Here is a 27881-nt window from a genome sequence, read left to right on the forward strand (position 1 = left end):
TAAAGACGAGCCCTTAATACCATGTAAGATTTATTGATTATAAATATGCAACAGTTAAGCACTTACGGGTAACACGTATCCTCTCTCGGTTGAAACTTTAACTAGTTCTGTTACGTCTAATAAGTACACGCATAATACATATCTTAGGGCTAAATAGATAGTATCCATGGACATAATAGTTGTTAATAATAAATACGCACTACAAGTAACAATTAAGTTAAGTACTTTGTTGTGTGTGTGTGTGTGTGTGTGTGTGTGTGTTTGTGTGTGAATAGGTTAGGGAATACAGGCCATGGCCATGGCACATGATTTTTGGTTACGATGCGTGGAGTGCTCTACCATTGCTGTGCATATTGCACAAGGAATATCCACCAATGGCTGCACTTTTCATCCCCTTCGTGTATTTACTTAAACTTTAAGTTCTCAAAGAAAGCAATATTGCTCCGGAGAAAACCGTGGCGCACCGGAACTGGGCTCACAGGCGAGGCGATGGGTGGATTCATGGAACCGTCCGAGTGCATAGATGGATCCCTGTGAGTTTGAGAAGGAACTCAGGAACGTAACATTTATCCAACTCCAAAGAGAACTTACGTTTCGAGGGATGACAAGTCAGAGGCGATCGTGGATTCATCGGCTACCTCTGCCATGGAGACGGCATGCTCCAGCTTGGGTCGTCGTGCCAGGGAGGTAGCTGGCTTGTCTGATGAATCATGTGTGGCTGCCATCCTCACCTTGTGTCAAAATATACTCACATTTAAATGAACAGATCTATGCTACAGATCCACTCGAGCTTACCTTTGATCGCCATCGTCGCTCGGCTTGCTGGGCTTTGCTGGTCAGGAGAAAGGCTTGGGCCAGAGCTTTGACCGAGGGCATGGCATGGGCCACCTCATCTTCTACGGCTGGCTTCTCTGCGCCGGGTGTACTTGGTTCGGGCTGCCAAGCATATTTCATCAGCTGCTAAAATCAAGCATCATGCCAAAAAGTATTCACTTACCCAATCATCTTCGTCCACAGACAGCACTTGACTCGGCTCGATGAGGCGTCGCTTGGGCTGGAGAAAGCGGAACGCCGGGGGTGTCGAGCCTCTTGTGGGCGTACTCGCTGGCGAGCCGATGCTGGGCACCGAGTCGGAAGGGCCAAATTGTAGGACAACTGGTCGCTCACGCTTTTTGGACACTGACGCGTCTGTGGAGGAAGAGGACAACGGTGCGCTCCGAGCCGACTCCATGGATGATGTCGTGGAGGAGCTTGGCTGCTGTTCCGCAGGGGCAGCTCTGATGACCGTGGTCTCCTGCTTATTGAAGTCATAGACGCGCACCGTTTCGGACTCATCGCTGGTGGTCGTCGTGGTTTGAAGGGAGTGCAGCGAAGGGTTCGATTGGGTCTCTAGGGAATCGTCCAACACCTGAGCTGGCAAGGCCGTGTAAACGTGTGCCGCAGCAGTTTCCTCTTCCTGCTCCTGCTCTTTTGCAGCTTTGCTTGCGTTTGGAGCCGCCTTTTGGTGGTATAATTTTGTTTTGATTGTTTCGGTAGTTGGTTTTGTGTGTTGGTTCGTGTGTGTTGTAGGGTTAGTAGTTACGGTCAACATTCAAGCGGAGAGAAGAACAGTGGGCGTGTTAGTACTTACAGTATAATGTGTACTTCTATTTGTATGTGTGGCAAAGTTGGTGATTTTAGTGTTTCTTCGAGTGGATGTTGTGTGGTGTGTGGTGTGTGAGGTGTGAGGTGTACGGGTCAAGCAGCATCATGCAAACATTCGCTTAGAAATAGTTATTCAATGGCTTAATTCGAAACAAATGCTGTTAGTCATGTTCCACAAAAGCTACCTCAGACAGTGTAGATAATTGTAAATTCTAAATAAATCTCGGATCCTGTACTCACCATTCAGTAGGTTGTTGGGATACTAAAAACATTTGTTTCATTGCTTGTGTTTTGTTTTTATTGGTTTGCTCATGGCTTTGGCTTTATTCGGAATGCATAATATGTGGGTAAATATCGCTAGGCGTGTGGAGTTGTGGTTTTTTTGTTCATAAAAGATCGTTAGCAGAGTGCATACAGATGCAGGTTGGAGCTAAGTACTGCTACGTATTATTTATTTGACAGCTTTAACAGCAAAATATAATGATTAAAAAAAGTAAGTTGTTCCATACTCTAGGGGCATTAGCATTACATTACGTAAATATTTACTAAATAAAAGTACAAGTTAGATAGATGGGTAGATACATAGATAGAACACTAGCAAGACATACGCTCATTGCTCATGGAATTTGTGTGCATTTTGGTGCGGTTGAAGGGTGTAACGAATGGCCCCTGACCCTGACCCTGAACCTAACCCTGTGCTGGAGATTCTGTGTGCGGTCCCTCCCCTATTCTCATCACTCATTTGCAGACAGGATACATATGTACAGGGAAACTCGAGTTTTCCATACTGACTAGTGTTTAACATTGATTCTGACTAAGCTATGCGTGGATTTGGCAAATGGAAGCTACCGACCCGACCCGACCCCATTCGACCCGACCCTATTCGACCTTCTGTCCTATCCTAACCTGTTTCCATCCTGTTTGATCTAAAAGAGTAAACTATTGTTACTGTACTTGGCATCCGCACCGCTGAAGCCGTTCAGGCAGCTATCGACCCCCGAGTCGCCCGGGTCCTCTGTCTCTGGCCTGAGCGCCAGCTTGGGGGTCTCGCTTTCGAACAGAGGATTCATCACGAATTCCTTCGAGCTGCCCGACACTGCGCGGAAGCTGTTGCGCTTGAGGTCCTTGTGCAGCAACTGCTTCTCGAACTGTGTGAGCACCCCGGCCGAGGGCCCGACCGGACGCCTCTTGGACGCCGACGAGCCGAAGGAGACCCCGCTGCCGTTGCTGTGCAGGCTCAGGCTGGACTGGGTGCGCCGCTTGGGCAGGGTGCTGGCAGAACCATAGCCGAACTGGCCAATGCTGCTGCGCCAGGAGCGGTGGGAGCGGACATCAAAGTCCTCGTCGTCTAGCCCTACGCTTGTGTCTCGGTACTGGGACGCTGACGTGGAAGGGCGCTCGTAGTCGTTGATGGGGACGGGCGTTAATGAGTGGGCGGGACGCTTGTTAATGAATTTAAGCGAACTGCTACGGCGCACTGGCGTGGATAGTGTCCAATGAGAGTGGTCGGCGGAGGGAGCGTTGCTCTGAGCGCTACTTGACATGCGGCCATGCTGTGGTAGTGGTTCAGGTTGATTTACCTCGTTGATAACAATGTCCAGCTCCACATCCTCGGCGGTGGGTTGCCTCTCCACACTGGACGATGGTGCACCCCGTCCGTTTCCGCTTACTTCTGTGCCGTGGGGGGCATCGTTGATGTAGTAGTCGCGGCTGTAGCTGTGTGTTCGATGAATGGTTAGATATGGCGACGAGTCCGAGTCCGAGTCCGAGTCCGGCTGGGGACGAGTCTTCACTTACCGTTTGTAGTCGGTGGAAGGGGGCGCCGGGTCCGGGTCGCCTTCTTCGGTGAGGGCGGCGGCCAGGGCCTTCTGCTCGGCACTGGGACTGATGTTCGGCACATCCATGTAGCGCTCCTGCGTGCCGCTGATCCGCTGCTTCAGGGCCTCGGGCGCGTACGGATTGTTGGGCATTTCGACGGCGTTGTACCACTTCTTGACCTCGCGCTCTGCAATAGAACCTGCACGTGGGTTGGGTGGGTTGGTTTTAGAACAATGGGAATCATCTGAGCAGGACACACAATAGGCACATAGACAGTTAACATAAGCGGGGCGCACACGGCAAAGGAATAGCAAGACCAAGCAATCAGCAGCACCAAAGGCAAGGAGAGGCGGGGAGAGGACAACAAACACCGAGTGATGGCAGCGGTGGCCATGCCATGTCTATGGTTAGGTTACTGTTACCTGGCACAAAGCGCCGCAACAGTACGACATCGTCATCATCAGTAAGGTCGTTTTGTTGGGCCACCAGTTGGCCACCATTCGGGCGTGCGATGGCACAGGCACCCGCCTTGTTCGACCATCTCAGGGAACCATTTGTTAGTTTGCCGCTAGTGCGTCTACTCGGATTTGTGGGGTTAGTTGTGGTTGTGGTTGTGGTTTCAGTGTGAGTGGGATGTGTGTTAGAGTTAGAGTTGGTGTTGGTGTTGGTGTTGCTGTTGGAAGTGTGAGTGTTGGTCCTAGACGTGCGCTCGTCCAAAACTAGAACTCTCTGGCTAACGAACTCCTGTTCAGAGTCGCCGTCTCCGTCGAAGGTCTCACAGCCGGTGGACGGCGCACTCTCATCGCTGTGACTCGACTCTGAACTTAATTGATCTGAGAAGAGAATTACGTTAATGAAATTATACGAGATTTCGCTCAAACTGCCTACAATGATTGAATCAGTCTCTACCTCTAACTCTATGTCCTTATCATCTCCCATATCACAGAATGTTTCACTGCTACGAACAGTCCCTGACCTCAATGGATCCTCTAAGCGATCTGAGTGCAGTTCGGTGGATCTACTATATGGGGCTCTAGGAATTGAAGACCCTATGTTATCTGCCCTAGCAGTTTGGCTGCCCACAGCATCAGTTCTGACTTGGCTATTGGATTCTCTACTGGAAACTAAACTATCACCGTCTTGCGGGTGCAATTCGTCAAAGAGGCTGGGATGGGTCTCGCAAACATCGTCTATGGTGTCCTCCATAGAGTCGAAGGAGCTCAGGTATTTGTGCATGATCAGAGCGCGTCGACGTCTGCGTTCGATTGTTGCCAAAAGTCGTTTGTCTTTTATGTAAAACTTGCAAATGGTCCCCAAGAGGTTTACAGGCTCGGCTCTCGCTGCCGCGTCTCCATCGCTCGGTGTTGTGTCAGGAATGTTCGGCTGTCTTCGAAGGCACTTTTGAGACGCTTTACCTAAAGCGGAACTATCGCTCCTAGAGTGTTCTCCGAATGATTGCGCTGGAACACATTCCGACGTTGGTTCGATTTCCACTGCAGCTGGAGGATCAACAGGTGCGGTTTCTGTCTGCGAAACGATTTCCACTGCTGGCGGAGGATCCACAGGTGCGTTTCCAGGTTGTGAAATAATTTCCAATTCCGCTGGAAGATCAGGAGTCGCGGTTTCCGTCTCTGGAACGACCTCGACTGCAGTTGGAGGATCAACAGATACGGCTTCTGTATCCGGAATGATTTCCACTGAAGCTGAATGATCCACAGCTACGGTTTCTGTCTCTGATATGATTTCGGTCTCCGGAATGATTTCCACTGCAGCTGAACGATCCGCAGCTACGGTTTCTGTTTTTGGAACGATTTCCACTGCAGCTGGAGTATCAACAGTCATGGTTTCTGTCTCTGGAATTAAAACCACAGCTGCCGGAGGTGCGATTTCAGGCTGTGAAATGATATCCACTGCTGCTGGAGAATCCACAGCTACGGTTTCTGTCTCTGGAATGATTTCCACTGCACTTGGAGTATCAACAGCCACGGTTTCTGTCTCAGGAATGGTTGCCACTGCAACCGGAGGATCCACAGGTGCGATTTCAGGATGAGCAATGATTTCCACTGCAGCTTGGGGATCCACAGCCACGGTTTCTGTCTCTGGAATAATTTCGACGGCAGCCGGAGAGTCCCCTGGTGCGATTTCAGGCTGAGCAATGATTTCCACTGTAGCTGGAGGATCCACAGCCACGGTTTCTGTCTCAGAATTGGTTGCCACTGCAACCGGAGGATCCACAGGTGCGATTTCAGGATGAACAATGATTTCCACTGCAGCTTGGGGATCAACAGCCACGGATTCTGTCTCTGGAATGATTTCCACTGCAGTTAAAGGACCCACAGCCTCGGTTTCGGTCTCCGGAATGATTTCCACTGCAGCTGAACGATCCGCAGCTACGGTTTCTGTTTTTGGAATAATTTCCACGGCAGCCGGAGAGTCCCCTGGTGCAATTTCTGGGTGTGAAATGATTTCCACTGCAGCTGGAGAATCCACAGGCACGGTTTCTGTCTCTGGAACGATTTCCACAGCAGCCGGAGAGTCCACTGGTGCAATTTCTGTCTCTGGAATGATTTCCACGGCAGCCGGTGAGTCCACTGGTGCAATTTCTGACTTTGAAAAGATTTCCACTGCAGCTGGAGAATCCACAGCTACGGTTTCTGTCTCCGGAATGATTTCCACTGCTGCCGGGGGATCCACAGGTGCGATTTCAGGCTGTGAAATGATTTCCACTGCAGCTGGAGAATCCACAGCTACGGTTTCTGTCTCTGGAATGATTTCCACTGCAGCCGGAGAGTCCACAGGTGCTATTTCTGGCTGTGAAATGATTTCCACTGCAGCCGGAGGATCCACAGTCAAGGTTTCTGTCTCTGGAATATTATCCACTGCAGCCGGAGAATCCACAGCTACGGCTTCTGTCTCTGGAATGATTTCCACTGCAGCTGGAGAATCCACAGCTACGGTTTCTGTCTCTGGAATGATTTCCACTGCAGTTGGAGGATCCACAGCCACGGTTTCTATCTCCGGAATGATTTCCACTGCTTCCGGAGGATCCACAGGCGCGATTTCAGGCTGTGTAATGATTTCCACTGCAGTTGGAGGATCCACAGCCACGGTTTCTATCTCCGGAATGATTTCCACTGCAGCCGGAGGGTCCACAGGTGATATTTCTGGCTGTGAAATGATTTCCACTGCAGCTGGAGGATCCACAGCTACGGTTTCTGTCTCTGGAATGATTTCCACTGCAGCCGGAGGGTCCACAGGTGCTATTTCTGTCTGTAAAATGATTTCCACTGCAGTTGGAGAATCCACAGCTACGGTTTCTGTCTCCGGAATGATTTCCACTGCAGCTGGCGGATCAATACCTACGGTTTCTGTCTCTGGAATGATTTCCACTGTAGCCGGAGGGTCCTCAGGTGCTATTTCTGGCTGTGAAATGATTTCCACTGCAGTTGGAGGATCCACAGCCACGGTTTCTATCTCCGGAATTATTTCCACTGTAGCCGGAGGGTCCTCAGGTGCTATTTCTGGCTGTGAAATGGTTTCCACTGCAGTTGGAGGATCCACAGCCACGGTTTCTATCTCCGGAATGATTTCCACTGCAGCCGGAGGGTCCAGAGGTGCTATTTCTGGCTGTGAAATGATTTCCACTGCAACTGGAGAATCCACAGCTACGGTTTCTGTCTCTGGAATGATTTCCACTGCAGCTGCAGAATCCACAGCCACGGTTTCTGTTTCCGGAATGATTTCCACTGCAGCCGGAGGGTCCAGAGGTGATATTTCTGGCTGTGTAATGATTTCCAATGCAGCTGGAGGATCCACAGCCACGGTTTCTATCTCCGAAATTATTTCCACTGCAGCCGGAGGGTCCACAGGTGCGATTTCAGGCTGTGTAATGATTTCCACTGCAGTTGGAGGATCCACAGCTACGGTTTCTGTCTCTGAAATGATTTCCACTGCAGCCGGAGGATCCACAGCTACGGGAACTGTCTCTGAAATGATATCCACTGCAGCCGGAGGGTCCACAGCTACGGTTGCTGTCTCTGAAATGATATCGACTGCAGCCGTTGGGTCCACAGGGGCTATTTCTGTCTGTAAAATGATTTCCACTGCAGTTGGAGGATCCACAGCCACGGTTTCTGTCTCCGGAATGATTTCCACTGCAGCCGGAGGGTCCTCAGGTGCTATTTCTGGCTTTAAAATGACTTCCACTGCAGCTGGAGGATCCACAGCCACGGTTTCTATCTCCGGAATGATTTCCACTGCTTCCGGAGGATCCACAGGCGCGATTTCAGGCTGTGTAATGATTTCCACTGCAGTTGGAGGATCCACAGTTACGGGTTCTGTCTCTGGAATGATTTCCACTGCAACCGGATGGTCCACAGGGGCTATTTCTGGCTGTGAAATGATTTCCACTGCAGTTGGAGGATCCACAGCCACGGTTTCTATCTCCGGAATGATTTCCACTGCAGCCGGAGGGTCCACAGGTGATATTTCTGGCTGTGAAATGATTTCCACTGCAGCTGGAGGATCCACAGCTACGGTTTCTGTCTCTGGAATGATTTCCACTGCAGCCGGATGGTCCACAGGGGCTATTTCTGGCTGTGAAATGATTTCCACTGCAGTTGGAGGATCCACAGCCACGGTTTCTATCTCCGGAATGATTTCGACTGCAGCCGGAGGGTCCACAGGTGATATTTCTGGCTGTGAAATGATTTCCACTGCAGCTGGAGGATCCACAGCTACGGTTTCTGTCTCTGGAACGATTTCCACAGCAGCCGGAGAGTCCACTGGTGCAATTTCTGTCTCTGGAATGATTTCCACGGCAGCCGGTGAGTCCACTGGTGCAATTTCTGACTTTGAAAAGATTTCCACTGCAGTTGGAGGATCCACAGCCACGGTTTCTATCTCCGGAATGATTTCGACTGCAGCCGGAGGGTCCACAGGTGATATTTCTGGCTGTGAAATGATTTCCACTGCAGCTGGAGGATCCACAGCTACGGTTTCTGTCTCTGGAACGATTTCCACAGCAGCCGGAGAGTCCACTGGTGCAATTTCTGTCTCTGGAATGATTTCCACGGCAGCCGGTGAGTCCACTGGTGCAATTTCTGACTTTGAAAAGATTTCCACTGCAGCTGGAGAATCCACAGCTACGGTTTCTGTCTCCGGAATGATTTCCACTGCTGCCGGCGGATCAATACCTACGGTTTCTGTCTCTGGAATGATTTCCACTGTAGCCGGAGGGTCCTCAGGTGCTATTTCTGGCTTTGAAATGATTTCCACGGCAGCTGGAGGATCCACAGCCACGGTTTCTGTCTCTGGAATGATTTCCACTGCAGCCGGAGGGTCCTCAGGTGGTATTTCTGGCTTTGAAATGATTTCCACTGCAGCTGGAGGATCCACAGCTACGGTTTCTGTCTCCGGAATGATTTCCACTGCAGCTGAAAGATCCACAGGTGCGATTTCAGGCTGTGAAATGATTTCCAATGCAGCTGGAGGATCCACAGCCACGGTTTCTGTCTCTGGAATATTATCCACTGCAGCCGGAGGGTCCACAGGTGCTATTTCTGGCTGTGAAATGATTTCCACTGCAGCTGGAGGATCCACAGCTACGGTTTCTCTCTCCGGAATGATTTCCACTGCTGCCGGAGGGTCAACAGGTGCTATTTCTGGCTGTGTAATGATTTCCTTTGCAGCTGGAGAATCCACAGGCACGGTTTCTGTCTCTGGAATGATTTCCACTGCTGCCGGAGGATCCACAGGGGCGATTTCAGTCTGTGAAATGACTTCCACTGCAGCTGGAGAATCCACAGCCACGGTTTCTATCTCCGGAATGATTTCCACTGCAGCCGGAGGGTCCACAGGTGCTATTTCTGGCTGTGAAATGATTTCCGCTGCAACTGGAGAATCCACAGCTACGGTTTCTGTCTCTGGAATGATTTCCACTGCAGCTGCAGAATCCACAGCCACGGTTTCTGTCTCTGGAATGATTTCCACTGCAGCCGGAGGGTCCTCAGGTGGTATTTCTGGCTTTGAAATGATTTCCACTGCAGCTGGAGGATCCACAGCTACGGTTTCTGTCTCCGGAATGATTTCCACTGCAGCTGAAAGATCCACAGGTGCGATTTCAGGCTGTGAAATGATTTCCAATGCAGCTGGAGGATCCACAGCCACGGTTTCTGTCTCTGGAATATTATCCACTGCAGCCGGAGGGTCCACAGGTGCTTTTTCTGGCTGTGAAATGATTTCCACTGCAGCTGGAGGATCCACAGCCACGGTTTCTGTCTCCGGACTGGTTTCCTTTGCAGCGGGAGATTCCACAACCACGGTTTCTGTCTCTGGAATGATTTCCACTGTAGCCGGAGGATCCTCAGCCACGGTTTCTGTTTCCGGAATTATTTCCACTGCAGCCGGAGGATCCACAGGTGCGATTTCAGGCTGTGAAATGATTTCCACTGCAGCTGGAGGATCCACAGCTACGGTTTCTGTCTCCGGAATGATTTCCACTGCAGCTGAAAGATCCACAGGTGCGATTTCAGGCTGTGAAATGATTTCCAATGCAGCTGGAGGATCCACAGCCACGGTTTCTGTCTCTGGAATATTATCCACTGCAGCCGGAGGGTCCACAGGTGCTTTTTCTGGCTGTGAAATGATTTCCACTGCAGCTGGAGGATCCACAGCCACGGTTTCTGTCTCCGGACTGGTTTCCTTTGCAGCGGGAGATTCCACAACCACGGTTTCTGTCTCTGGAATGATTTCCACTGCAGCCGGAGGATCAGCAGCGACGTTTTCTTTGTCCGAAATGATTTCCAATGCTTTCAGGTTATCCCCTGCTTTCAAGTGGTCAACTAAGGCAGAATTCGGTATCACTGCGTTGTCCTGGGGCGCAGTCGATTCGATGGAGTTGAATGGATGGCAAAATGTTTGAGCTGAGTGGTCGGTGCGTATTGGTGGATTGGCATTTACAGTGGGCGGCTCTGAGCCACAGCCTGTTGGGGGAAATAATTCGGTTGTCTCCTCTTCAATGATGTCAAGGGAATGGTGCGCAAGGTCCACTGCACGAGCGTTTATTTCGGCGAGCGCCAAGTCACTCAGCTCCTTCAGAGTATGCATCTCGCTGGGTGTCATTACGCCAGGCTGCTCCGATGCTGGGACCGCTAGCATCGGCCCCAAGGCAATGGCGGCCAGGATCTCGATGACTGAGGGTGTGGTCTCGCGCACCTGCTCCTCGTCGATGTACTCGACTGTGCTGTAACCGGTGCAGCCTTCGAGGCTGGCCAGTCCGTCAGCTTCCGCGTGGGCTGTAACACAAACGACTGCTAAATGGCGAGGCTTCAAGATCAGGCACAGATCGGGGCTGAGGTTCTACGCTAACTGACGGGTTTCCGGGTCCGGGTTTCAAACAGCTAGGATGGAATCAACTTGTATCTAGGACACTCTGGGATGCTCGTGGTCTAATCAGAGGCGGTGGTCAGCCCAGTGTTAAGGATGGCAAGGATGAAGTGCTACGGTTGGGGCAAATGCATATGTGCAGGTGACAATTACCTGCGACGGGAGTCTGGACCAGCTCCTCGTTCAGAGAGTCATCTTGGAACACCATGGGTGGCGGGGGTGCGGCTGCTCTTTGCGATGGCACGGCCCTGGAGGCTACGACAAATGCGTTTGTGGTGTCGGTAAATGCGGGCTCGTGCTCCTCCGGGAGGGTGTGGGAGACCAGGCTGCTGCGATCCACGAGCTCGTCCAGCACGAGTTTTGTGTTCTGACCTCCGATGAGATGCTTGCTCAGCAGGCGATCGTTCAGCTCGTTGCCGCGCAACACATCCAGCGAGTTGTCCTCCGCATCCGAGCCCAGCTCCGACAGATCGCTGACCTCGTCTGCTGTCCTGTCGCCGATCTGGGCCCGCACATGCTCCTTGGGAGCCGGCACCAGCATGCCTATGCTGCTCGGTGTGGCCGAGCTCTGCATGGAGCTGCGTTTCTTCTTGAACAGCCAGTTGTCCTCCCAGGTGCCATCGCCGATCATGCTCGAGGAGATGGATCCGACGTCTGAGAGGGAGAGGAGAAACGTAGAGCGTAGAGAGTAGAGCGTAAAGCGCAGAGCGGGGAGTTGTCCATCACTTACCATCCTCCGATTCGGTAACAGACGCCGAGAAGTCCGGAAGGGGCACCATGTGTGCGGCTATGTAATCACTCAGCACCGATTCACGCTCCAGCTCCGCTTGCAGGGATTGCGATTTGCCAACCTGGAATGAGGGAGCGATGAGCGATGAGACAACGAGCCAAGAGGGGTGGCTGCTGGGCCTTACATCCAGTTCCAACTCATGGTCGGTGAGGCTGCAGTCGCTTCGGGGCTCAACGGAACTGCCGGACGTGCTGCTCAACGCTTCGGCATTGTAATTCTCATCAATGAGGCGAGCACTCAGGTCCGGAGTGCTCTCCGACACCAACCGCGTGTTCCCATCCTTATCGGCAATCTGTGGGGAAGAAGACAACAGAATTTAGTCCAAAACCTTGACATTGGGGCAGCAGAGTGTTGTTGAACCCCAAAGAGCAGTCGAGCGTGTCCCCTAAGCAGATTAGACCCTGCCATATCCATTCCCATTCCGACACTGCTCGCAACGTCATCGACTATTAGCAGATTCTCTTATCGATCGTATGCAGTGACAGTGACAATGTCAGATTGCGGCCCACGCTGCCGAAACAATTCGATTGTGAAGCTTTGGGGAGTTTGGCGACACGGTTGGGGATATTCCGATTAGAGTTGAGTACGTAATCGCGGCTGATAGGGCTCTGAGCTGAGTCATGCACTTGGCTCTCACACATTGCAGCGTAGAGAATATTTACTTTGTCCCCGGAGTCCTCCATTGTCCTGTCAGGCACTGCACTTGGGCCTTTTAGTTGGTCCACAAAGTAGATCTATGTATATCCAATTAGCGTCGTGATTGATTTCACTCTTTAGTCTGCTGTCTGCGGGTGTACTTCTGCTGCTGGTGCTGCTGCTGCTGCTGAAGAAAACGTCTTTTCAGTCGAGACATTGAGCTGCGACTAATTAGCGTGGACTGGCAGTGGTTCAGCGGGGTCGTGTCGTGTGTGGCCACTGGACAGTCGAAGCCGCCCAAGTGCGGGTTCAATGAAAGCGAAAACGAAAACGAGAACGAAAACGGAACGAAGTGCGCGTGGCGGAAGTGGCCAGAACACGGTAGGGAGACGGTGGCTGCCGCGCGGCTTACACGACACTCGCGAAGGCAGCGGGGTCATGTGTGGTACCACAGGAGGCACAGCGCAGCCTCGGGGCTTACCTTGTTCAGCACCGCTGTGGCCAGCAGATCCTGATAGATCTTCGGCTCGAAGTAGTGCTCCGTGCGGTGGCGTCGCTTCATCCCGATCCCGCCATGGCACGGCAGCTCGGCGGCCAGCGAGCGGCTGGTGTCCAGGCTGATCTCCGAGACGGCGCCACTCACGCTCAGCGCACTGCTGCGCAGCGTCTCCGCTATTATGGTCTCGATGAGACTGCGTAGACGGGTCTGGGAGGTGTCTGCCAGAGAGTCGGCATCCCCATTGTTGTTGTTGTTGTTGTTGCTGTTGTTGTTTCTGGTTGGACTCGGGTTGTCGTTGCCATTGACAATGGCCGGCAGATCTGAAAGTGTGCATTGTCAAGTCAATAAATTGGCCAAGAATGCTGGCTGGCCAAAACTGCCACGCTACTAGCTGACTGCTTGGTGGGCCACGTTCGATACAATTAGAGTGAAAACGAATTTACTTCTAAGCGTGCTCTAATTGTGTTTCTGTGTGCATATGAAAGCCAAAGAAAGTATGGGGAGTGAGTGTATGCAGATATGTGTGTGTGTATGTGTATGTACTGGCCATACCTAATTTCACCTCAATGACGTAAACAACGTAGAAGACAACTAAGGCCAGAACGGCATACGCGCCGGTGATTAGGCCCAAAGTAAAGTCCATGCTACACACATCTATGTATACATGCATACATGTATATGTGTATGTGTGTATGTGTATTGTGTACGAGTATTGGGTTGTGTATTTGTATACGCGATGCGGGTGTTTGTTATTATTTTGTATTGGTTTGCCGTTGCTTATTTGTTCGAGCACTCCGGGTTTGTGTCTTGGGTTTTGTTTGGGTTTTTGTCTTGACTGTTTGTTTTCATTGACTGAACTGCCTGTCGAGCTGTTAGTTACTGCAAATAGATATTCAAGCTGTACTTTCGTATTGTCCCATACCCCTAATCATTGCCAAACATGCACATAAATGTATCGCCGAGTTCCCTCGTCGCTCGAGCTGCCAGCCACTCATGCTGAAAATCGCGAATACCTATGAATATATTCATCATTTTCCCTTTGACATGTTGAGTCTATGGTCGCATTGCGGTAAATACCCGATCTTATAGTGAATAATGAATGGCCCAAAGCCATCTATTTTGCGTTACAATGCCGCCCATGTTTCTTTATCGGCAAACAATCCACTTGGTGGCTGCCCGACTGAATGGTCTGAGCTCCGGTGGGTCTGTCTAGCCTAGGCTCTGCCGTTAGTCAGTCAGGTGTGCGCAAAATGTCAAAGATAGAAACTGTCCCCTATTCAAAACAAACATTCGCGTGCGAGTCATCGGTGAAAATAACGCCAGAATGAAGCAGGCAGCGAAACAGTCGGAGAAACGGGCCGAGAACCAGAACCAGAACCAGACCCAGACGGACAACTTCTGACCAAAGTTCAGGGTTCAGCGCAAATCACTTGAGTAATTGTCACAGTGCTGCATGCGAGTATTACAAATCACTTAATTCCACATCTGAATACGCTTAACGCGTAGCCCTGCGCGGCGTTCAAGTGGCTTGATAGCTCTCCATCGGATCAGATGGGGTGTCGCTATGCCGACTTCCTGCGATAAGTTGGGTGTTCAGATGGGCTAAGGTCAAAGGTAGACTACACAGGCACAGGCACAGGCACGTGTTGAGAGTTCACGATCACCACCGGGAAATAATGGACTTGTTATTGCTGTTGTTGTTCATCTCAGGTTGGGTTGCGCACAGATTGGAGCTACAAGCGGGACTCGGGATCATTAATATTGATTAGCGCTGATTGAGGTCTCTTCCACGACTCTTACGATAACGATTATCGACTTGAGTTTCAACTATCTTTTTGGCTCCACTGGGGCTCGGGTCAAGGTTGACGACAACTCATAAGTAACTGAATCCGAACTCATCTGGCAGCTTCTGCGCCTTATCTCTGCCCTGACGGAGGTCTATTTCTAGCTGCTGGCCAAAAATTCTTGAAGCTATCTTACAATATAGAATTTAAAATGTTATCACTAGCACCCCCGTTTAGACGGAATCTTCTGTCGCTGCGTGTGTGTGTGTGTGTGCGAGTGCGTGTGTGTGTGTACCCGGAGCCCGGAGCTCGTTTCACGTTACGATCACGGCGCGACGCTTCTGGCAAATGAAGCGGTTCCGTGCGATTGTCGAGCGTCTAACCGCTCACTTAGCCCCACTCTCACACACACGCACACTGACTCTCTTAGGTCTACACACACACAGCCACATGCATGTGTGTGTGGGGGGACCTACAGCTGGCGGTGTTGGGTGTTTCGGCACTGCCGAGACTCTCCTCTTGGCCAACAGTTGAGCTTTGATTTGGGATTTACGTGCACGCTGGCTGCCGCTGCCGCTGCCTCGCGTAAATTAGTGAATTTTAGTCAGTCAACTGCCAAGACAGAGGGCCTCCTCATGAGCATGAATGAATGGCCATGTAAGCTGTAAATTTACACCACGGACATCTCCCGCCTCGAGAGGCGAACCAGTTGGTGAGCAATGCTTACACGGTGCGTATGATGAATGTGTATCTCGGTCTGTCATCTGGCTTCAGCACTTGTATAGCGCCGGCAAAGTGCTGTCGGCACTTCAATGGCTAAAGCACCTTATCAGAGCTACATATGTATGGGCGTGTAGCCTTATCTGACCGCGATTCGCGACTGTCAGCCAGAGTCCCTGTGTGTGAGAGAGATTGCTGATTTCGGCTCTCAATTTGTAGAATGATAAGTCAGTGCGACTAAGGCTGGCAGGCGGTACGACTGGCATTGAATACAAAAGCTCCAATCATCGATTCATGGATTTATTTTATGGCATTTGTGGGCGAACGAGGGAGTTCTCCGACACTCCGACTGCTGCATACTCGTATTTGGGGCAAGGCTACTCAAGGCTACCAACTCAACACAAAGTACATGTAGATACAGTTACTGGTAGCAGGTTACAGGTTGCAGGTTGCAGGATCGAGAGGTTAGTTACATTCAAAACGATTACATTGCATTCGCTCGACTGCTGATTGCTCGACTTCTCGATTACTTACCTCCCTTAAGCAGGTCGCTCTCCACATTGAGAAGCAGGTTCGAAAGTTTCGCATGGAATTTGTGGAAGAATTGCAAGTCTGCAGTGCATTTGCATGTGTGAGTGACAGTGTGAGAGGGTGTGTTCGTGTAGATAAAAGTTTAACAAAGGCTGCGCCCAAAAGTATGCAGTGAACTTCCGCTGTCCGCAAGCTGTGTTGCCAGCAGCAAATGTTGCCAGTCCCGACCAACACAAATGTTGCCCGACCAATTGAATCTTATTTGCAAATTGAAATTTGAATGCACTGAACCAACAATTGCATTTGCGCAAATCAAATCGCTGACAATCTGAGCAGCTGCAGCAGCAGGCTGTACTTACAGTTTTCACTTTTGGACAATTGCCCCACTTTGATGTGATCCAGATTGCCGCCCAGCATCTCGGCGACGATTTCCTCCACGTACGCACGTATCTTGGCTCGCTCGTCGAGATGAACGCTCTGCCCAACCTGGCTGACGCTCTCAATGTCTGCAAGGGACCAAGTGTGGCATGCTCTCAGTTCATTGGGAGTTCTTTTAGTGGTTTTCTGCTTACGCATTGTGCTGTCGATGCCATCGCCAGTGATGGGTATGTAGACCTCGCTTCGGGCCCGCATCGGGTAGACGAACTTGTGCTGGTTAAAGGACATCTGCTCCGCCACCCAGGAGGAGGTGTGGGCCAGCGACTCCTTGGAGCTGTGGCACAGCTGGCACTCCCACTTGGCATCCTTCGGCCGCCAGTCGGCGCACTTGGGGCCGCGGCACACTAGCTTCCCGCACGTACAACATGTCACATAGCTGGAAGGGACAGATCGATCGGTCAAAGCACCTGACTGAGGCACTTGGCGGTGCACTTACGTTTTGGGACTGGCCTGGTCCAAATCTGCACAGCAGACGTTGCAGCTCTGCTCCTCGCTGGCCTCCTCCTTCTTCCACTTCCTATCGGCTATTTTACTGCAAATAATTCATAGAGCACGGAGAATGTTCGGTTAGTTCGAGTCGCGGCGATTAGTCAGGTCAGTTCTGCCGAATCGCAGGGGTTGTTCAACCAGCAGAAGGTCAGGTCAAGACAAACAAACTGTGGAGAAACATGAGGAAATCAAGCAACCAATTAGTTGGCTGCCAGTCAGCCGCCAGAGACAATTAGCGCCTGCTCGCTTGATCATTTTGCATCTTCCCAGTTCTCCCACATAAGAGTGAGTCCCGCCGTTCCCGCCACTTGGGGCAATGGACTTTCTCTCACTTGGCTGCCTATCCCTCCTGGCAGATTGCATAAGAGGAAAGGAGGAAAGCCACAGGCAAAACCAGTTGGACCAGGGGCAGCAATCGAAACATCGGTTCGGTCGAGTGTCGTTTTATAGCCAGATTTATTCGCGTCACTTAGGATCTAGGTATCAAATAACTAAACATATCACACGGCTTACAAGCTACGCTCGTCCGAGATGTGCAATCAGTTCTCGCAGGAACAGTCTACGAAGGGTTTTCCTCTGGTCTGACTGACTCTAGGTACACATTCGTATCGAATCCATTCACGAGTCGTCGTGTTTTGTTGTGCTGGTCGTTGTGGTACAACGTGCTCAAAATTGACAATCAATCACAAACAATTTGGGTAACTTATTCAAATGAAATGTCTGGCTGGCAATCGCTTACAAACGAAAAACAAAAACATTGCACACTCTCTCTCTCCTATACACTATGTAATTTCGAAAAACAAAGGCAAACCAGTCATAGCCGATACCCAACCGATTGCAAATTCTGCATCTAAGTAATCAGCTGCTGCTGCTGCTGCTGTTGCTGTTGCCTCTGATGGAAACGCATCCGTCGGCGGGCCCAGTGCTCGTAGTTGTTGCCGAGATTCTCATAGTAGATCTGCTCCTCGGACTCGTCGTCCCCGGCCTCGTCCCCGTCGTCGGGCGGCCGCCCGAACACCGGATCACTGGTGGTTGTCTTCAGCAGAACCACCTCCAGGGCGCAGGCCATGAAGAGGAAGGCGAACACGGCAAAGCTGATCGGCATGCATAGCAATCTCTCCACTTGGCACACCACCACGGACGCGAGCAACATTCTCTCTCTCCCTTTGCTGGAGGGTTCTATAGCTTCGATGGTTTCTCGGGAGTTCGGTGTGGTTTTGGTTTTGGTTTAGTTTTGGGGGTTTTAAGTGTTGCAGATCTCTCTCTCTCTCTCTCTCGTGTGTTTTGTATTTTATGTGAATGTCATGAGATGTTTGGTGCTTTGTTTGCTTTGATTTGGCATGGCACTCGGATTGAACTGTTTTCGCCGATTTGCATGTATATTCGAGTCTGGGAGCACATTAATTTGGATGATTCGCCAACGAAACGCGATTCGGCGCACTCCGACACTGACAACTTTCTCGGACAAGGTTTGCCTTTGTTGTGCTGTGCGCAGTTGGTTGGCTCTGGGCGGGCAACAGCTGAGACCCGACCGAGGCTCGGCTGAGTCGAAGCGTTGCTCATACGCCATGCCGGTTTCATGACTCTGGGGAGAGAGAGAGAAGCATACCCAGACATAGAGAGAGCGAGAGAGAGTGGCATAGAGCGTGGGTAAGAGAGTGGGTAAACATTCAGACAGGCTGGCTGGCTGGCTGGCTGGCTGGCAGCAAACTCGTTAATGACGTAAGATTCAATTGTAGACTCTGGAGAAGAAGACCTTACATTTCCGTACACCGCCGCCCCCTGGCTAGAAAACCCACCCAACGGGTCTACGTAGCGGAATCAGCCGTGACTAGGCATATTTCCCAGCCCATCTATCGGCTTTCTTCCATGATTGATCCCCAAGCAAGCAACCAAGTCGATATCTGGTCAAGCAGGAACCGTTTCGGGCCCCATACCCATACCCCCATACCCCCATACCCCATACCCGTATGCATATGCATTCATTTGTCTATAAATTAATTTTTGGCAATCTTTTCCAGCTATGTGTCTCGGCCTGAACTTCATTAATTTCCAAATGCTAATTGTGAGAAACATTCCGCAAACGAGTTTGCCTCCGATTTTGTCTGGCAATTTGAATCTATGCATGCTCCGCGACGTTCAATCCTCAACAAATCAATCGAACGGTCGAACTTTATTGGAATACAAACTTCTCTGTATTCGCGAATAAATGGCGCCTTTAAAGCTCACAAAAAGAAAGATGCTTCGAGGTCTGACTAAAGTATCTGGGTTAATATTTGTATACATGTAAGCTGGGAATATCCCCATTAGCATTTCGCAGCACGAGAAATCATAAAGTTGCCCTCTGGTTCTGTGCGGGTTGGCTTTATTAATGACTGAGTCGGATGGATGAATACGAATTTTGACAGGCACCAATTTAGGTTGGATTACGCTCTAAAATAATCACCCATATTACCAGTAGACAATTCATTTTAAAAAGGAAACCTGAGGATTCTGAAATTCGCCACAAACCATAAGACATTTGCACATTCCTCAGTAACCTGTCTGTCTTGTTCTACAAATCTCTAGTTTAAGCACATTTTTGTTTGTTTCTTGTATAGTGATTGTCTGAGATCCTGGAAACTTCTCGATGGACCACTATTAATAGCAATGATGAATCTTGTGCTTGCCATCTGTCCAGCCCCATTTCTGCGCGTCTCAATAAATACAATTTTTCGGTAATTATTTGGAAGCTCCTTTATCTGCCCCTCCACAGGCAAAAGGCAACCACCTGTTGGGTACTCACACATGGACCCCCTACGAAGCTAAGGCACTTGACTCTTTTCGACCCCCCACCAATGAAATCACAGAACGGATTTGAATGCACCAAAATATAACGATACATTGTAACACACAATCTACATGCCAACTACATACATGCTACAGTGGCGCCAACATGAAGCTAGTTCAAAAATGTTCCGTTTTTTCAAGTGAACGAGAAACTCGTAATTTTTTCTGAAAACCTGGATATGGAATTTGATTCCGATTTGGAATATATATTTGTACATGTTTATTGTAATTGTTGATGGCAACCGCTTCCACACGCTAGATGCTAGACAATAGAAAACGATTTTTAAACTAAAATGTATAACCTGCGTTTTTGGTTTAAAAACAACTAAAGGTGAAGTGGATCTTGGGCGATAATTGCTTTATGGCTCATAATTGACAATGGTTATGGCCTGTAACTGGCTTTGGATTGCTCTCACTCTCTAAGCTGCTTTCGACACCGGATCACAAATGACATTTGTGCCAAATGCAGAACTTGTTTAATTCGTACAAAACTTTGTTTTCTAGACTTTCGACCATTTTGGAACTTGTTTTGGTTTCTATTTTGGTGTCCCTTCTGTGGAAGTGCAACCTGTCATTCAACTCTCAGTCTCTGAGCAAACAAAAGGAGCGAACATACACTCTAATCAACAGAAGAAACATATCTGTCCTCTTTTCAGATTTAATTGCAACTTACCCTAGCTCCTACCCTACGGCTTTTCGTACAAGTATTTACTCATGTCGCATATCATAAGAATATTTTTCACAAAGCAGCTAATTAAGTTGCCATTGACTAGTGCTGGTGACGAAAAGCAAACAATTGTGGGCGGATAATTGTTGTTGGGGCGTTTGGGCCTGCCATCTTTTATGTTCGCCGAGTCTTTAAAGGTGTTCGCCGAGTCTTTGACTGGAAGCGGCAGCGGCAGCGGCAGCGGCAATTCTGCTTCTGCCCTTTGTTGGCCAGTGATTTCCGTTTGCCATTTGTCGCAACTCTTTGGTTCTGGCGGGCCAAATTCGTCTTGGCACCAAGTCAATTCAATGGGCAGTCTGGACGGCCTGTTAATGTTATGAAACGTGCAGCGGTACAGTTATCCATAAACCATTACAGGTGCAAAAGGAAACTGTGCACCGACTCGATTGGCCACCGCTGATCCGCTGCAGTTGGTTTGGCCTGATGCCTCTTACGCAATCCTTAATTAAGGCGCAGCTACGTACTGGATGCCCAACTGAGATGAGGAAAGACCATAGAAAGACAACAGCAACAGCAACAGCCACAGCAGTCGCAACTGTGCCAAGCACACAAAATGGCAACAATTATGTCAAATCGCTTTTTATGCGAAATGCTTTTCCTCTGCACTTTTCTTTGCTTTCTTCGCACACGCAAACGCAATCAAGTCATGCGAAACGATGGACACGTAATCGAATCGAAGCTGCAGCAGCAGCAGCGGCAGCTGCATCTCGGAAAGTTCAGTTTCAGTTTCACTGCCAACATCTCCTCGGGGGCATCTGCACCTGTAGGTATCTGTATCTCTGCTGTATCTGTATCTGTGCGAGTGCATCTTCTGGCAGCTGCACGCTCGCGCACGTGAAACACACAGAGGGGGAGCACACACTCATTTGGTTATCGCTATTCGATTAACTCACCCGAGGAGTCGCTGGGCGCCACATTGCAGCAGGTAGGCACCGCCGACGAGGCCCACCACCGAGGTGAGGCCCAGCAGCAGGCTGGCGGCTCCAGGACGATGGATTGGCAGCTCCATGAGTCGTATCAAACGCTTGCAGCACTGAGGAGGTGACATTGTGTTTGATCATTTAAACGATTTTGCAGCATTTGCATTCGAAGCACACACACGCACGGAAAGACCTCTCTCCCCCCTAATGGTTCAAACCCTCGCAGCCCAAAGTTTTGTCATAACTAAAAGAGGGAAATGGCCAAGATACTCGTACATAAAACTAGCGCAAATACTTCTGGATTATCAGAACAGATAACTTCACGTACTCGCTTGGTTTGCCCTTGCCCGTTGCTCGAAATGTTTGCTCCGGCCTCATGCTCATACTTTGGCCTCAGGGAGCCTTATCAGAGAGTTTATTTACCAAGAGATATACATACGTAAAGGTGTATTGGCCATGTACCCTTCGTGCGGTATTTGAGTTTCGAGAGTATTGAGTGCCCATGAATGAAAACTGAATGCAAACTTGTTAATCTAATCAAGCACTTATTAAAACTGCAATAACTCAAAGCTCCAATCTCGTTCTATGTATAGAAGTGATTAACTTTGGGGAGGAAGGGAAATCGCTTTGGCTTCGCAGTCACGATTGAGCTTTTATTTAAGACTCTTGGGTATTTCTTTGTGTTTACTTTTGCACATAGCGATTATCACTAATTAAAGTTGATAAATGGATGCGATGCTGAGATTCTTATCGAGAAGGTACTGCCCAAGTGTTTCTGCCAAAGATGTTGAGATCATTGGGGGTTGCGTAACTTCCTGGGGTTTCATATTTGCCTGCTGTGTGCCTGTGTGCTTCGAACCACTCGAAAGACTCTTTATTGGTTGTGTAATTCACTTCACTTGGCATCAAATTATGCGATTTTTCTTCACTTTTATTGGCTATAACTGGCCCGGGGGAGACCTCACGCAGTGTACTTCACTGGGGAGTATCTGGATAAATAATTACCACACACAATTTTGAGGCTTTTCTCCGCGTTTGTTTCGCAACGATTACAATCAATCACTGTTGGAAAATATTGTTTTTCGGTACGTGATTCTTTCGAGGTGTTTGCCACATGAACTCGCTAATTGCCACCACACCACTCCTCCCCGGCGGCAGTCAGTCGGACACAACCTCAGCCCGAAAACGACAACAATCCCGAAAGCATGACGCACTTTTTGAAACAATTCCCGACTGACACGGCGGCACTACTATATACCTCTATAAGGCAAGACCAAACTGATTAAGACCACGAGGCCCGACCCGACTGGAATAAGGGCTCTCCTCCACCTCTACTGGAAACGATCTTCAAGTTAACGATTGACTCCGACTCCGACTGGGAATGCGAATGCGACTGCGACTGGAGCAGCGACTGAACGCGGCGACAGGTTTGTTTTAGCCAAGTTTTATTTGGATTGTTTACTTTCCGTCCGTACATATAGCCGTAATATATATACATAAGTGGAGCCCAGAGGGGGGTGGGGATATTATAGTGGATTTTGTTTGCCCATTTCGTTGTTGCGGCTCGCTATATAAGCCTTTTGTTGATTTGATAAGAGCTCCATTCGCGGACAATGATAAATATATATATCTGTATCTGCATCTGTATCTGTTTCTGTATATAAAGAAAACGATGAAGCGCGGCAACGAATTTCGCAGATAAGTGTCAAGACAATTTCCGCGGTTATATCACATATTCGAATGGTTTTTGTAAGCTTATATGTGTCAATTCTTTATCATAATATTATTTATTCAATTTATAATTTGGCTTCTTGTTTGTTTATTTTTTTGGATGTTATGTGCGTTGCTGGCGAGTAACCGAAATGGAACTGGCCGCAATTGCGGACTGGCTGGGTCCGAGCCTTGCTGCTGGTCACGCAACAGTAGGGCCATGCAAATCCCCCAAGAAGAGGGTACAAATAGACAGAAAGCCCAGCCCCTAATGGATTCATATTCTTGGCTTTATGCCACTGCCACTGCCAGTGCCACTACCACTGCAGCTGTGGAATGCTTCGCCAGCCGCCAGTCACATGTACGAGACGGCTAATGACCAGAGTTTGGCCCAAAGAAAATATCTGAAATCGATTGGCCCCGCCATTGGCCATGCAAAAGCCTACGGCAATTAATTGGCATTAATCAAATTAATTATGAAATACCCGATAAGATTGCGGCTCCACTCTGTAGGCTTTTCCACACGCGTGTTGGAAAGCGAAACAAACATGGATTGGGGAACGGATCGGAACGGGCTTTGGTCTGGGGCTACACTCGAATGTTGGATACCCTTGAAGTACTTTAAGGGATTACCATGAGAACTGCAAACCGATGGATACCTTATTATCGAAAGTCGAATATTCAGAAATAAAGTTGACAACCAATTGGATCGGTTCGCAATTTCGTTCTGGTGGAACTTTCACAGCCCATTAGCGGTTCGTTCTTCAAACGGCAAACTCATTTCACTGCCACTCGAAGTCGTAATGGTGCATGGAAATCGTTTCGTGGATGGGGCAGCTGCCGCAGTTGACTCTGTGGCCAGAAGCTGACTCAGCGCCAGAGTCAGTTTCTCTTTGGCAAGCGTGGAAACAGATTCTCAGAAGAGCTTTCAAGATTCCGCCCAAGTGCTCACTGAGTGCGAGTTCTTGCTGAAAGATTCACTGACTACGCCTGGGATATTGTCATTATTTTCATTTTGAGGTCGGCAAATTTGCATGAATTGATATCCGTTGCTTACAGCTTGCCTGATGCTTGCAACAAATGGTCGAAGATGGTGGGCAACGAGCCAGTCACTCACTCGGAGCGCACCCAAGCTGAGCCGAGCCGAGCCCCAGCTCGACTGCAGCTGCTTCCGTTCTGGGCCTGTCCCCATGCCCGTACCCGTACCCATACCCATACCCATACTCACCTTAATCTATCGCGCAGCTGCCTGTGGGTGGAATGGTCCCGCTGCAGCAGCTGGAGGATGCGCTGGCACTGCTGCAGCCGCTGCCGTCGTCTCAGCGTCGGCGTCTCGACCTCCCCCTCCAGCACGGCTATGCCACTGTCCACACTGCCGTTCAACTGCCGCTGGACAGGACTGCTCTCGGAGCTGTTGCTTTCAGGCGATTCACCTGCCATTTGCGACGCCTCTCGTTCGTGGGTGTTTCTTCTTGATGTTGTTGTTGTTTCTTTGTTACGGGACGATCCCCTTGTGATTTTATCGCGCTTTCACAGGCACTAGCACTAAGCCATTTCGGCACTCACGCTACACGCACTCTCTTGGAATGGGATGGGATGCCCTGGAATCGTATCTCATTCTTCGCAATTGGCGCGCACATGAAACACTTTTGCCCAAAACAAATTCGTTTCGTTTCGTTTGTTATTTTTGCAGTTGCTTTTTGTTTTTTGTTGAGCTGTTTTGTTTTTGCTTTTTTGTGGGTTAATTACGCGCCAGATGCCGCCATTGTTTTGCCCCTGGGACCACCGGTCCCCAACTGCCTTTGACTTGGGCTCCAAAACAAGAAAACGTTGCTTATGGAGCAGCTTATCAGGTCTTCCCGAGACACACAAATTGCCATCAGTGGTAGAGGTGTGGGGGGAGCGCCTGTGTGTGCCTGGCAGCGCTCGTTTTCGTACTGCAATCAAAGGAATTTCGTTTTATTTTTACGGCGAGAAACCCATAAACAAATTCCAGCAGAAGATAACGAACTTCTCGCCCCAGATAACCAGATTCTCCAAAGCCAGAGCGCTGGGCCGGCCCATCATCCCCAATCCAAAGAACATGACGTCAGAACAGATCTCTGTCTTTCTCTCTCTCTCTCTCTCTCTCTCTCTTCCTTCGTGTGTCAGTCTGCCTGTCACCGTGAAAGTCCGTGCTGAATGCTACTGCACCCATTAAGAAATAGTCGCATGAAAGATGCATTTTCAGGGTTTATTAGGCCGCACGCCCAAATATGTAAATTGTCGGCACCTGAGTGGGGCACGTATTTGGGCCAATTAATTTGGAAACTACATACGTTGAGTACATCGAATTGGGCCTCGTGATAGCGGGGGAGAGAGCGATAGTGACTCCTACCGGCACTGAGGAATTCGAATGCGACTAAAGCTCATCCATGGATGATTTCTTGGGCTATGGATTGAGTGGCGTGGCCTAACATTCATCTTCGACAGCATCTTCTATCAACTCCACCTGACAACTGTGTGTTGTGTTTGTGTGAAATTATTTGGCAAAGCCCCGAGGCAAAAAATCCCACAAATTCGAAAAGAGAAATTCTTGGGCAGCTCCAGTCAAGCTCGGGATTGTTGGCCACTTAAATGGATGACATGAAACGCTGACATACAGCGTGGACATACAGACAAACATACAAACAGACCAGACCAGACCGGACCGAGCCGAGCCGAGCCGAACCGAGAAACAAGATGATTACGATTCCGTATCGCATTTCGGCTCAGCTGACAGCGGCGCACTTGTTGTTCGGTGGCGTCCACCAGCAGCAGCAGACAACAGGCAGCAAAAGGCAAAAGGCAAAAGGCAGGCAAAAGTGGTCTTGGTCATAGAAATTTCGTTGTGGAGAAAACGACAAATGTTGAAATTCTCTGAGTGGGATTTGCTGCGGGTTTGGTCGAATGGTGGGGGCATGGAATGGATCATTTCGGTCGGTGCAACAACATGATTTGCATTTTTGAAACAATGCAGCAATTAAAAATGCATTTAGCCCGGACAAGTTGCAACACATTTCCAAACCCAATCCCAATCCCAATCCCGATCCCAAACCAAATCCAAATCCGTTTTGCATATCATTTTCTGTCGGTTGCAGTTTTGTTGAGGTTGGTCAATAGAAATTGATTTTGAATCCAAGTGCATTGCTCAATGTTGCTACAGTGTTGCCTGTGCGCACCTCCATCTCCATCTCTCTCTATCTCTGTCTGTCTGTTTGTGTGTCCGTGGGATAGATTTGTGCAATTTTCACACAATTGTTCGCCGCATTCGCATGGCATGTCGAATTAAGTTGTTACAGTAACTAATCTGCTGACTAATTAAACAACAATTTCAAATGCAATTGGGTCGCCGGCAAACGGGTCACCCCTTCCGGAGGAGAACTACCGCCTTCGCGACGGGGGAGACAGACGCTCAAGGAGTCGCTCAATTAATTATGACTACATTTTTCCCTGTGCCAATATTTGCCACATGATTGATGTGTGTTGTGATGATGGGTGCCACCAGCCACACCACCGAGGGGTGGGCTTGCAGGGGTACTTATCTTCCGAGCTATCAATGTTACTTTTACTAACGGTTTCACGCTCTTTTCCAGCTTTAATTACTGCTGCTGGTGCCACCACCACTACACACACACACATACATATGTATGTGTACATATACAGACGAGGGGCAGAGCCGCAGGGCGCAGCCGCAACTCAACTGCCGACTCATTGGGAAATTAGTCAAAGCCCAATCCCTGCCAATGATGCGTTGCTTAAAGTTTCTTTTCATATGTTATACTCTTCCAGAGGTTGCTTGGATGTTGAGTAAAGGTTTGCAGTGCAGACAGGTACATAGTCCAATCACGCTTCTCCGATCATTCCATCATATTGTGATGCTCGATACGGCAGAGCATTGCGAACTTCGGCCCGGCATTTCCTGAGTCTTCATCGTTGTCTTTCCATTCACCCCCTTTTCACCTCTCGGCATTCCCCATGAGCCGCTGCAGTAGCAGCAGCAGCAGCAGCAGCAGCAGAGAAGCACAAACAATCTGCTTAAACGAACGGAAGTTGGAAGTTGGCCCCCACCCCATAGACGCCAGTCGCTGCTTTAATACTGTTAACCGATGCTGTCCGATTGGTTTTGGTTATCTGTCTCTCTTTCTGCCTCCGGCTTCCTCCTGCTTCCCATCCTCTTCTGCGCTGTTACTTGGCTTTTGTTCGTTTTCAATTTACGGGTGAAATGGCTTTTTCTCTGTAAAAGTTGTTTTCACAGACGCGGCCAACAAGAAAATAATGTGAAAAGAGTCCAAACACACTCAAAAATACTCAAAAATCAATGGAAACGATTGAGTTCCAGCGGAAGTGCACGAGTTGAGCAAACTGTTGCCATTTCTCGCACTCATGGACAGGTCTGACTCCAGTCTATAAATGTACATACATATGTACTTATGTTCCCGGTGCTCGTTTTTGCTGCTGTGCAAAGGTTTTCAATGCTACGAAAACGGCATTTTAGAATGACATTGACACCTGTCCGTGCGTCCACCCTTTCAGCCGTCACCCAAGCCACCGGAGCCCTCCACCTCCTCCTCCACCTCTGAGCTAGCGCATGAGTCGCATGTTTCTCTCGCCGCTTTGGGCATATGGCACGCTCCAGTGACCCACTAGGAGTGCACGGCGATCACAGCACACAACGCACACACTGACACGGGCACAGAACACACAAAACAGTTTTAGTTGTTGGTTTTGGGACAAGGCTTTGGAACTGCTTGCCCTATGGCTGCTGCCTGCCCTTCACAGTTTTCGCTTCAACGACTACGATGTTGATGTTGATGCTGATGCTGCTGCGCTGACCGCTTCGTAAGCTTATCGGCAGCGCTACGCGACACTCGGTCGGTACATACTCGTACTTGATACAAAAGAGCTGCAGTTGTTTTATCAAAGCGCACCACGCGACGCA

At 49.5% G+C, this 27881-nt stretch overlaps 2 protein-coding genes across 8 annotated transcripts; both read right to left on the minus strand.

The window, feature by feature from the left end:
- Positions 1 to 13: 13 nt before the first annotated feature.
- On the minus strand, positions 14 to 27881 carry LOC117892526 (serine-rich adhesin for platelets). Of its 7 annotated transcripts, XM_034798817.1 has the most exons (17): positions 27826 to 27881; positions 24150 to 24858; positions 16683 to 16778; positions 16381 to 16622; positions 16168 to 16314; positions 15812 to 15889; positions 12756 to 13093; positions 11763 to 11930; positions 11579 to 11699; positions 11002 to 11502; positions 3885 to 4295; positions 3442 to 3661; positions 3225 to 3360; positions 998 to 1498; positions 796 to 936; positions 592 to 731; positions 14 to 531 (listed from the first exon to the last, which is right to left on the minus strand). In XM_034798817.1, exons 2-17 carry the CDS (start codon positions 24359 to 24361, stop codon positions 405 to 407), a joined length of 3579 nt encoding a protein of 1192 aa, XP_034654708.1. In that variant the 5' UTR covers positions 24362 to 24858; positions 27826 to 27881; the 3' UTR covers positions 14 to 404. The 7 variants fall into 7 exon arrangements, with proteins under 7 accessions (XP_034654708.1, XP_034654709.1, XP_034654710.1 ...); XM_034798818.1 differs by lacking the exon at positions 3885 to 4295 and having other exon boundaries at positions 27826 to 27878; XM_034798819.1 differs by lacking the exons at positions 3885 to 4295; positions 15812 to 15889 and having other exon boundaries at positions 27826 to 27876.
- Positions 17367 to 18212, minus strand: LOC117892543. Its single transcript, XM_034798852.1, has one exon. The coding sequence runs from the start codon at positions 17886 to 17888 to the stop codon at positions 17586 to 17588; it is 303 nt and encodes a 100-aa protein (XP_034654743.1). The 5' UTR covers positions 17889 to 18212; the 3' UTR covers positions 17367 to 17585.

This window comes from Drosophila subobscura, chromosome E, assembly GCF_008121235.1.
Source record: "Drosophila subobscura isolate 14011-0131.10 chromosome E, UCBerk_Dsub_1.0, whole genome shotgun sequence".
NCBI lineage: Eukaryota > Metazoa > Arthropoda > Insecta > Diptera > Drosophilidae > Drosophila > Drosophila subobscura.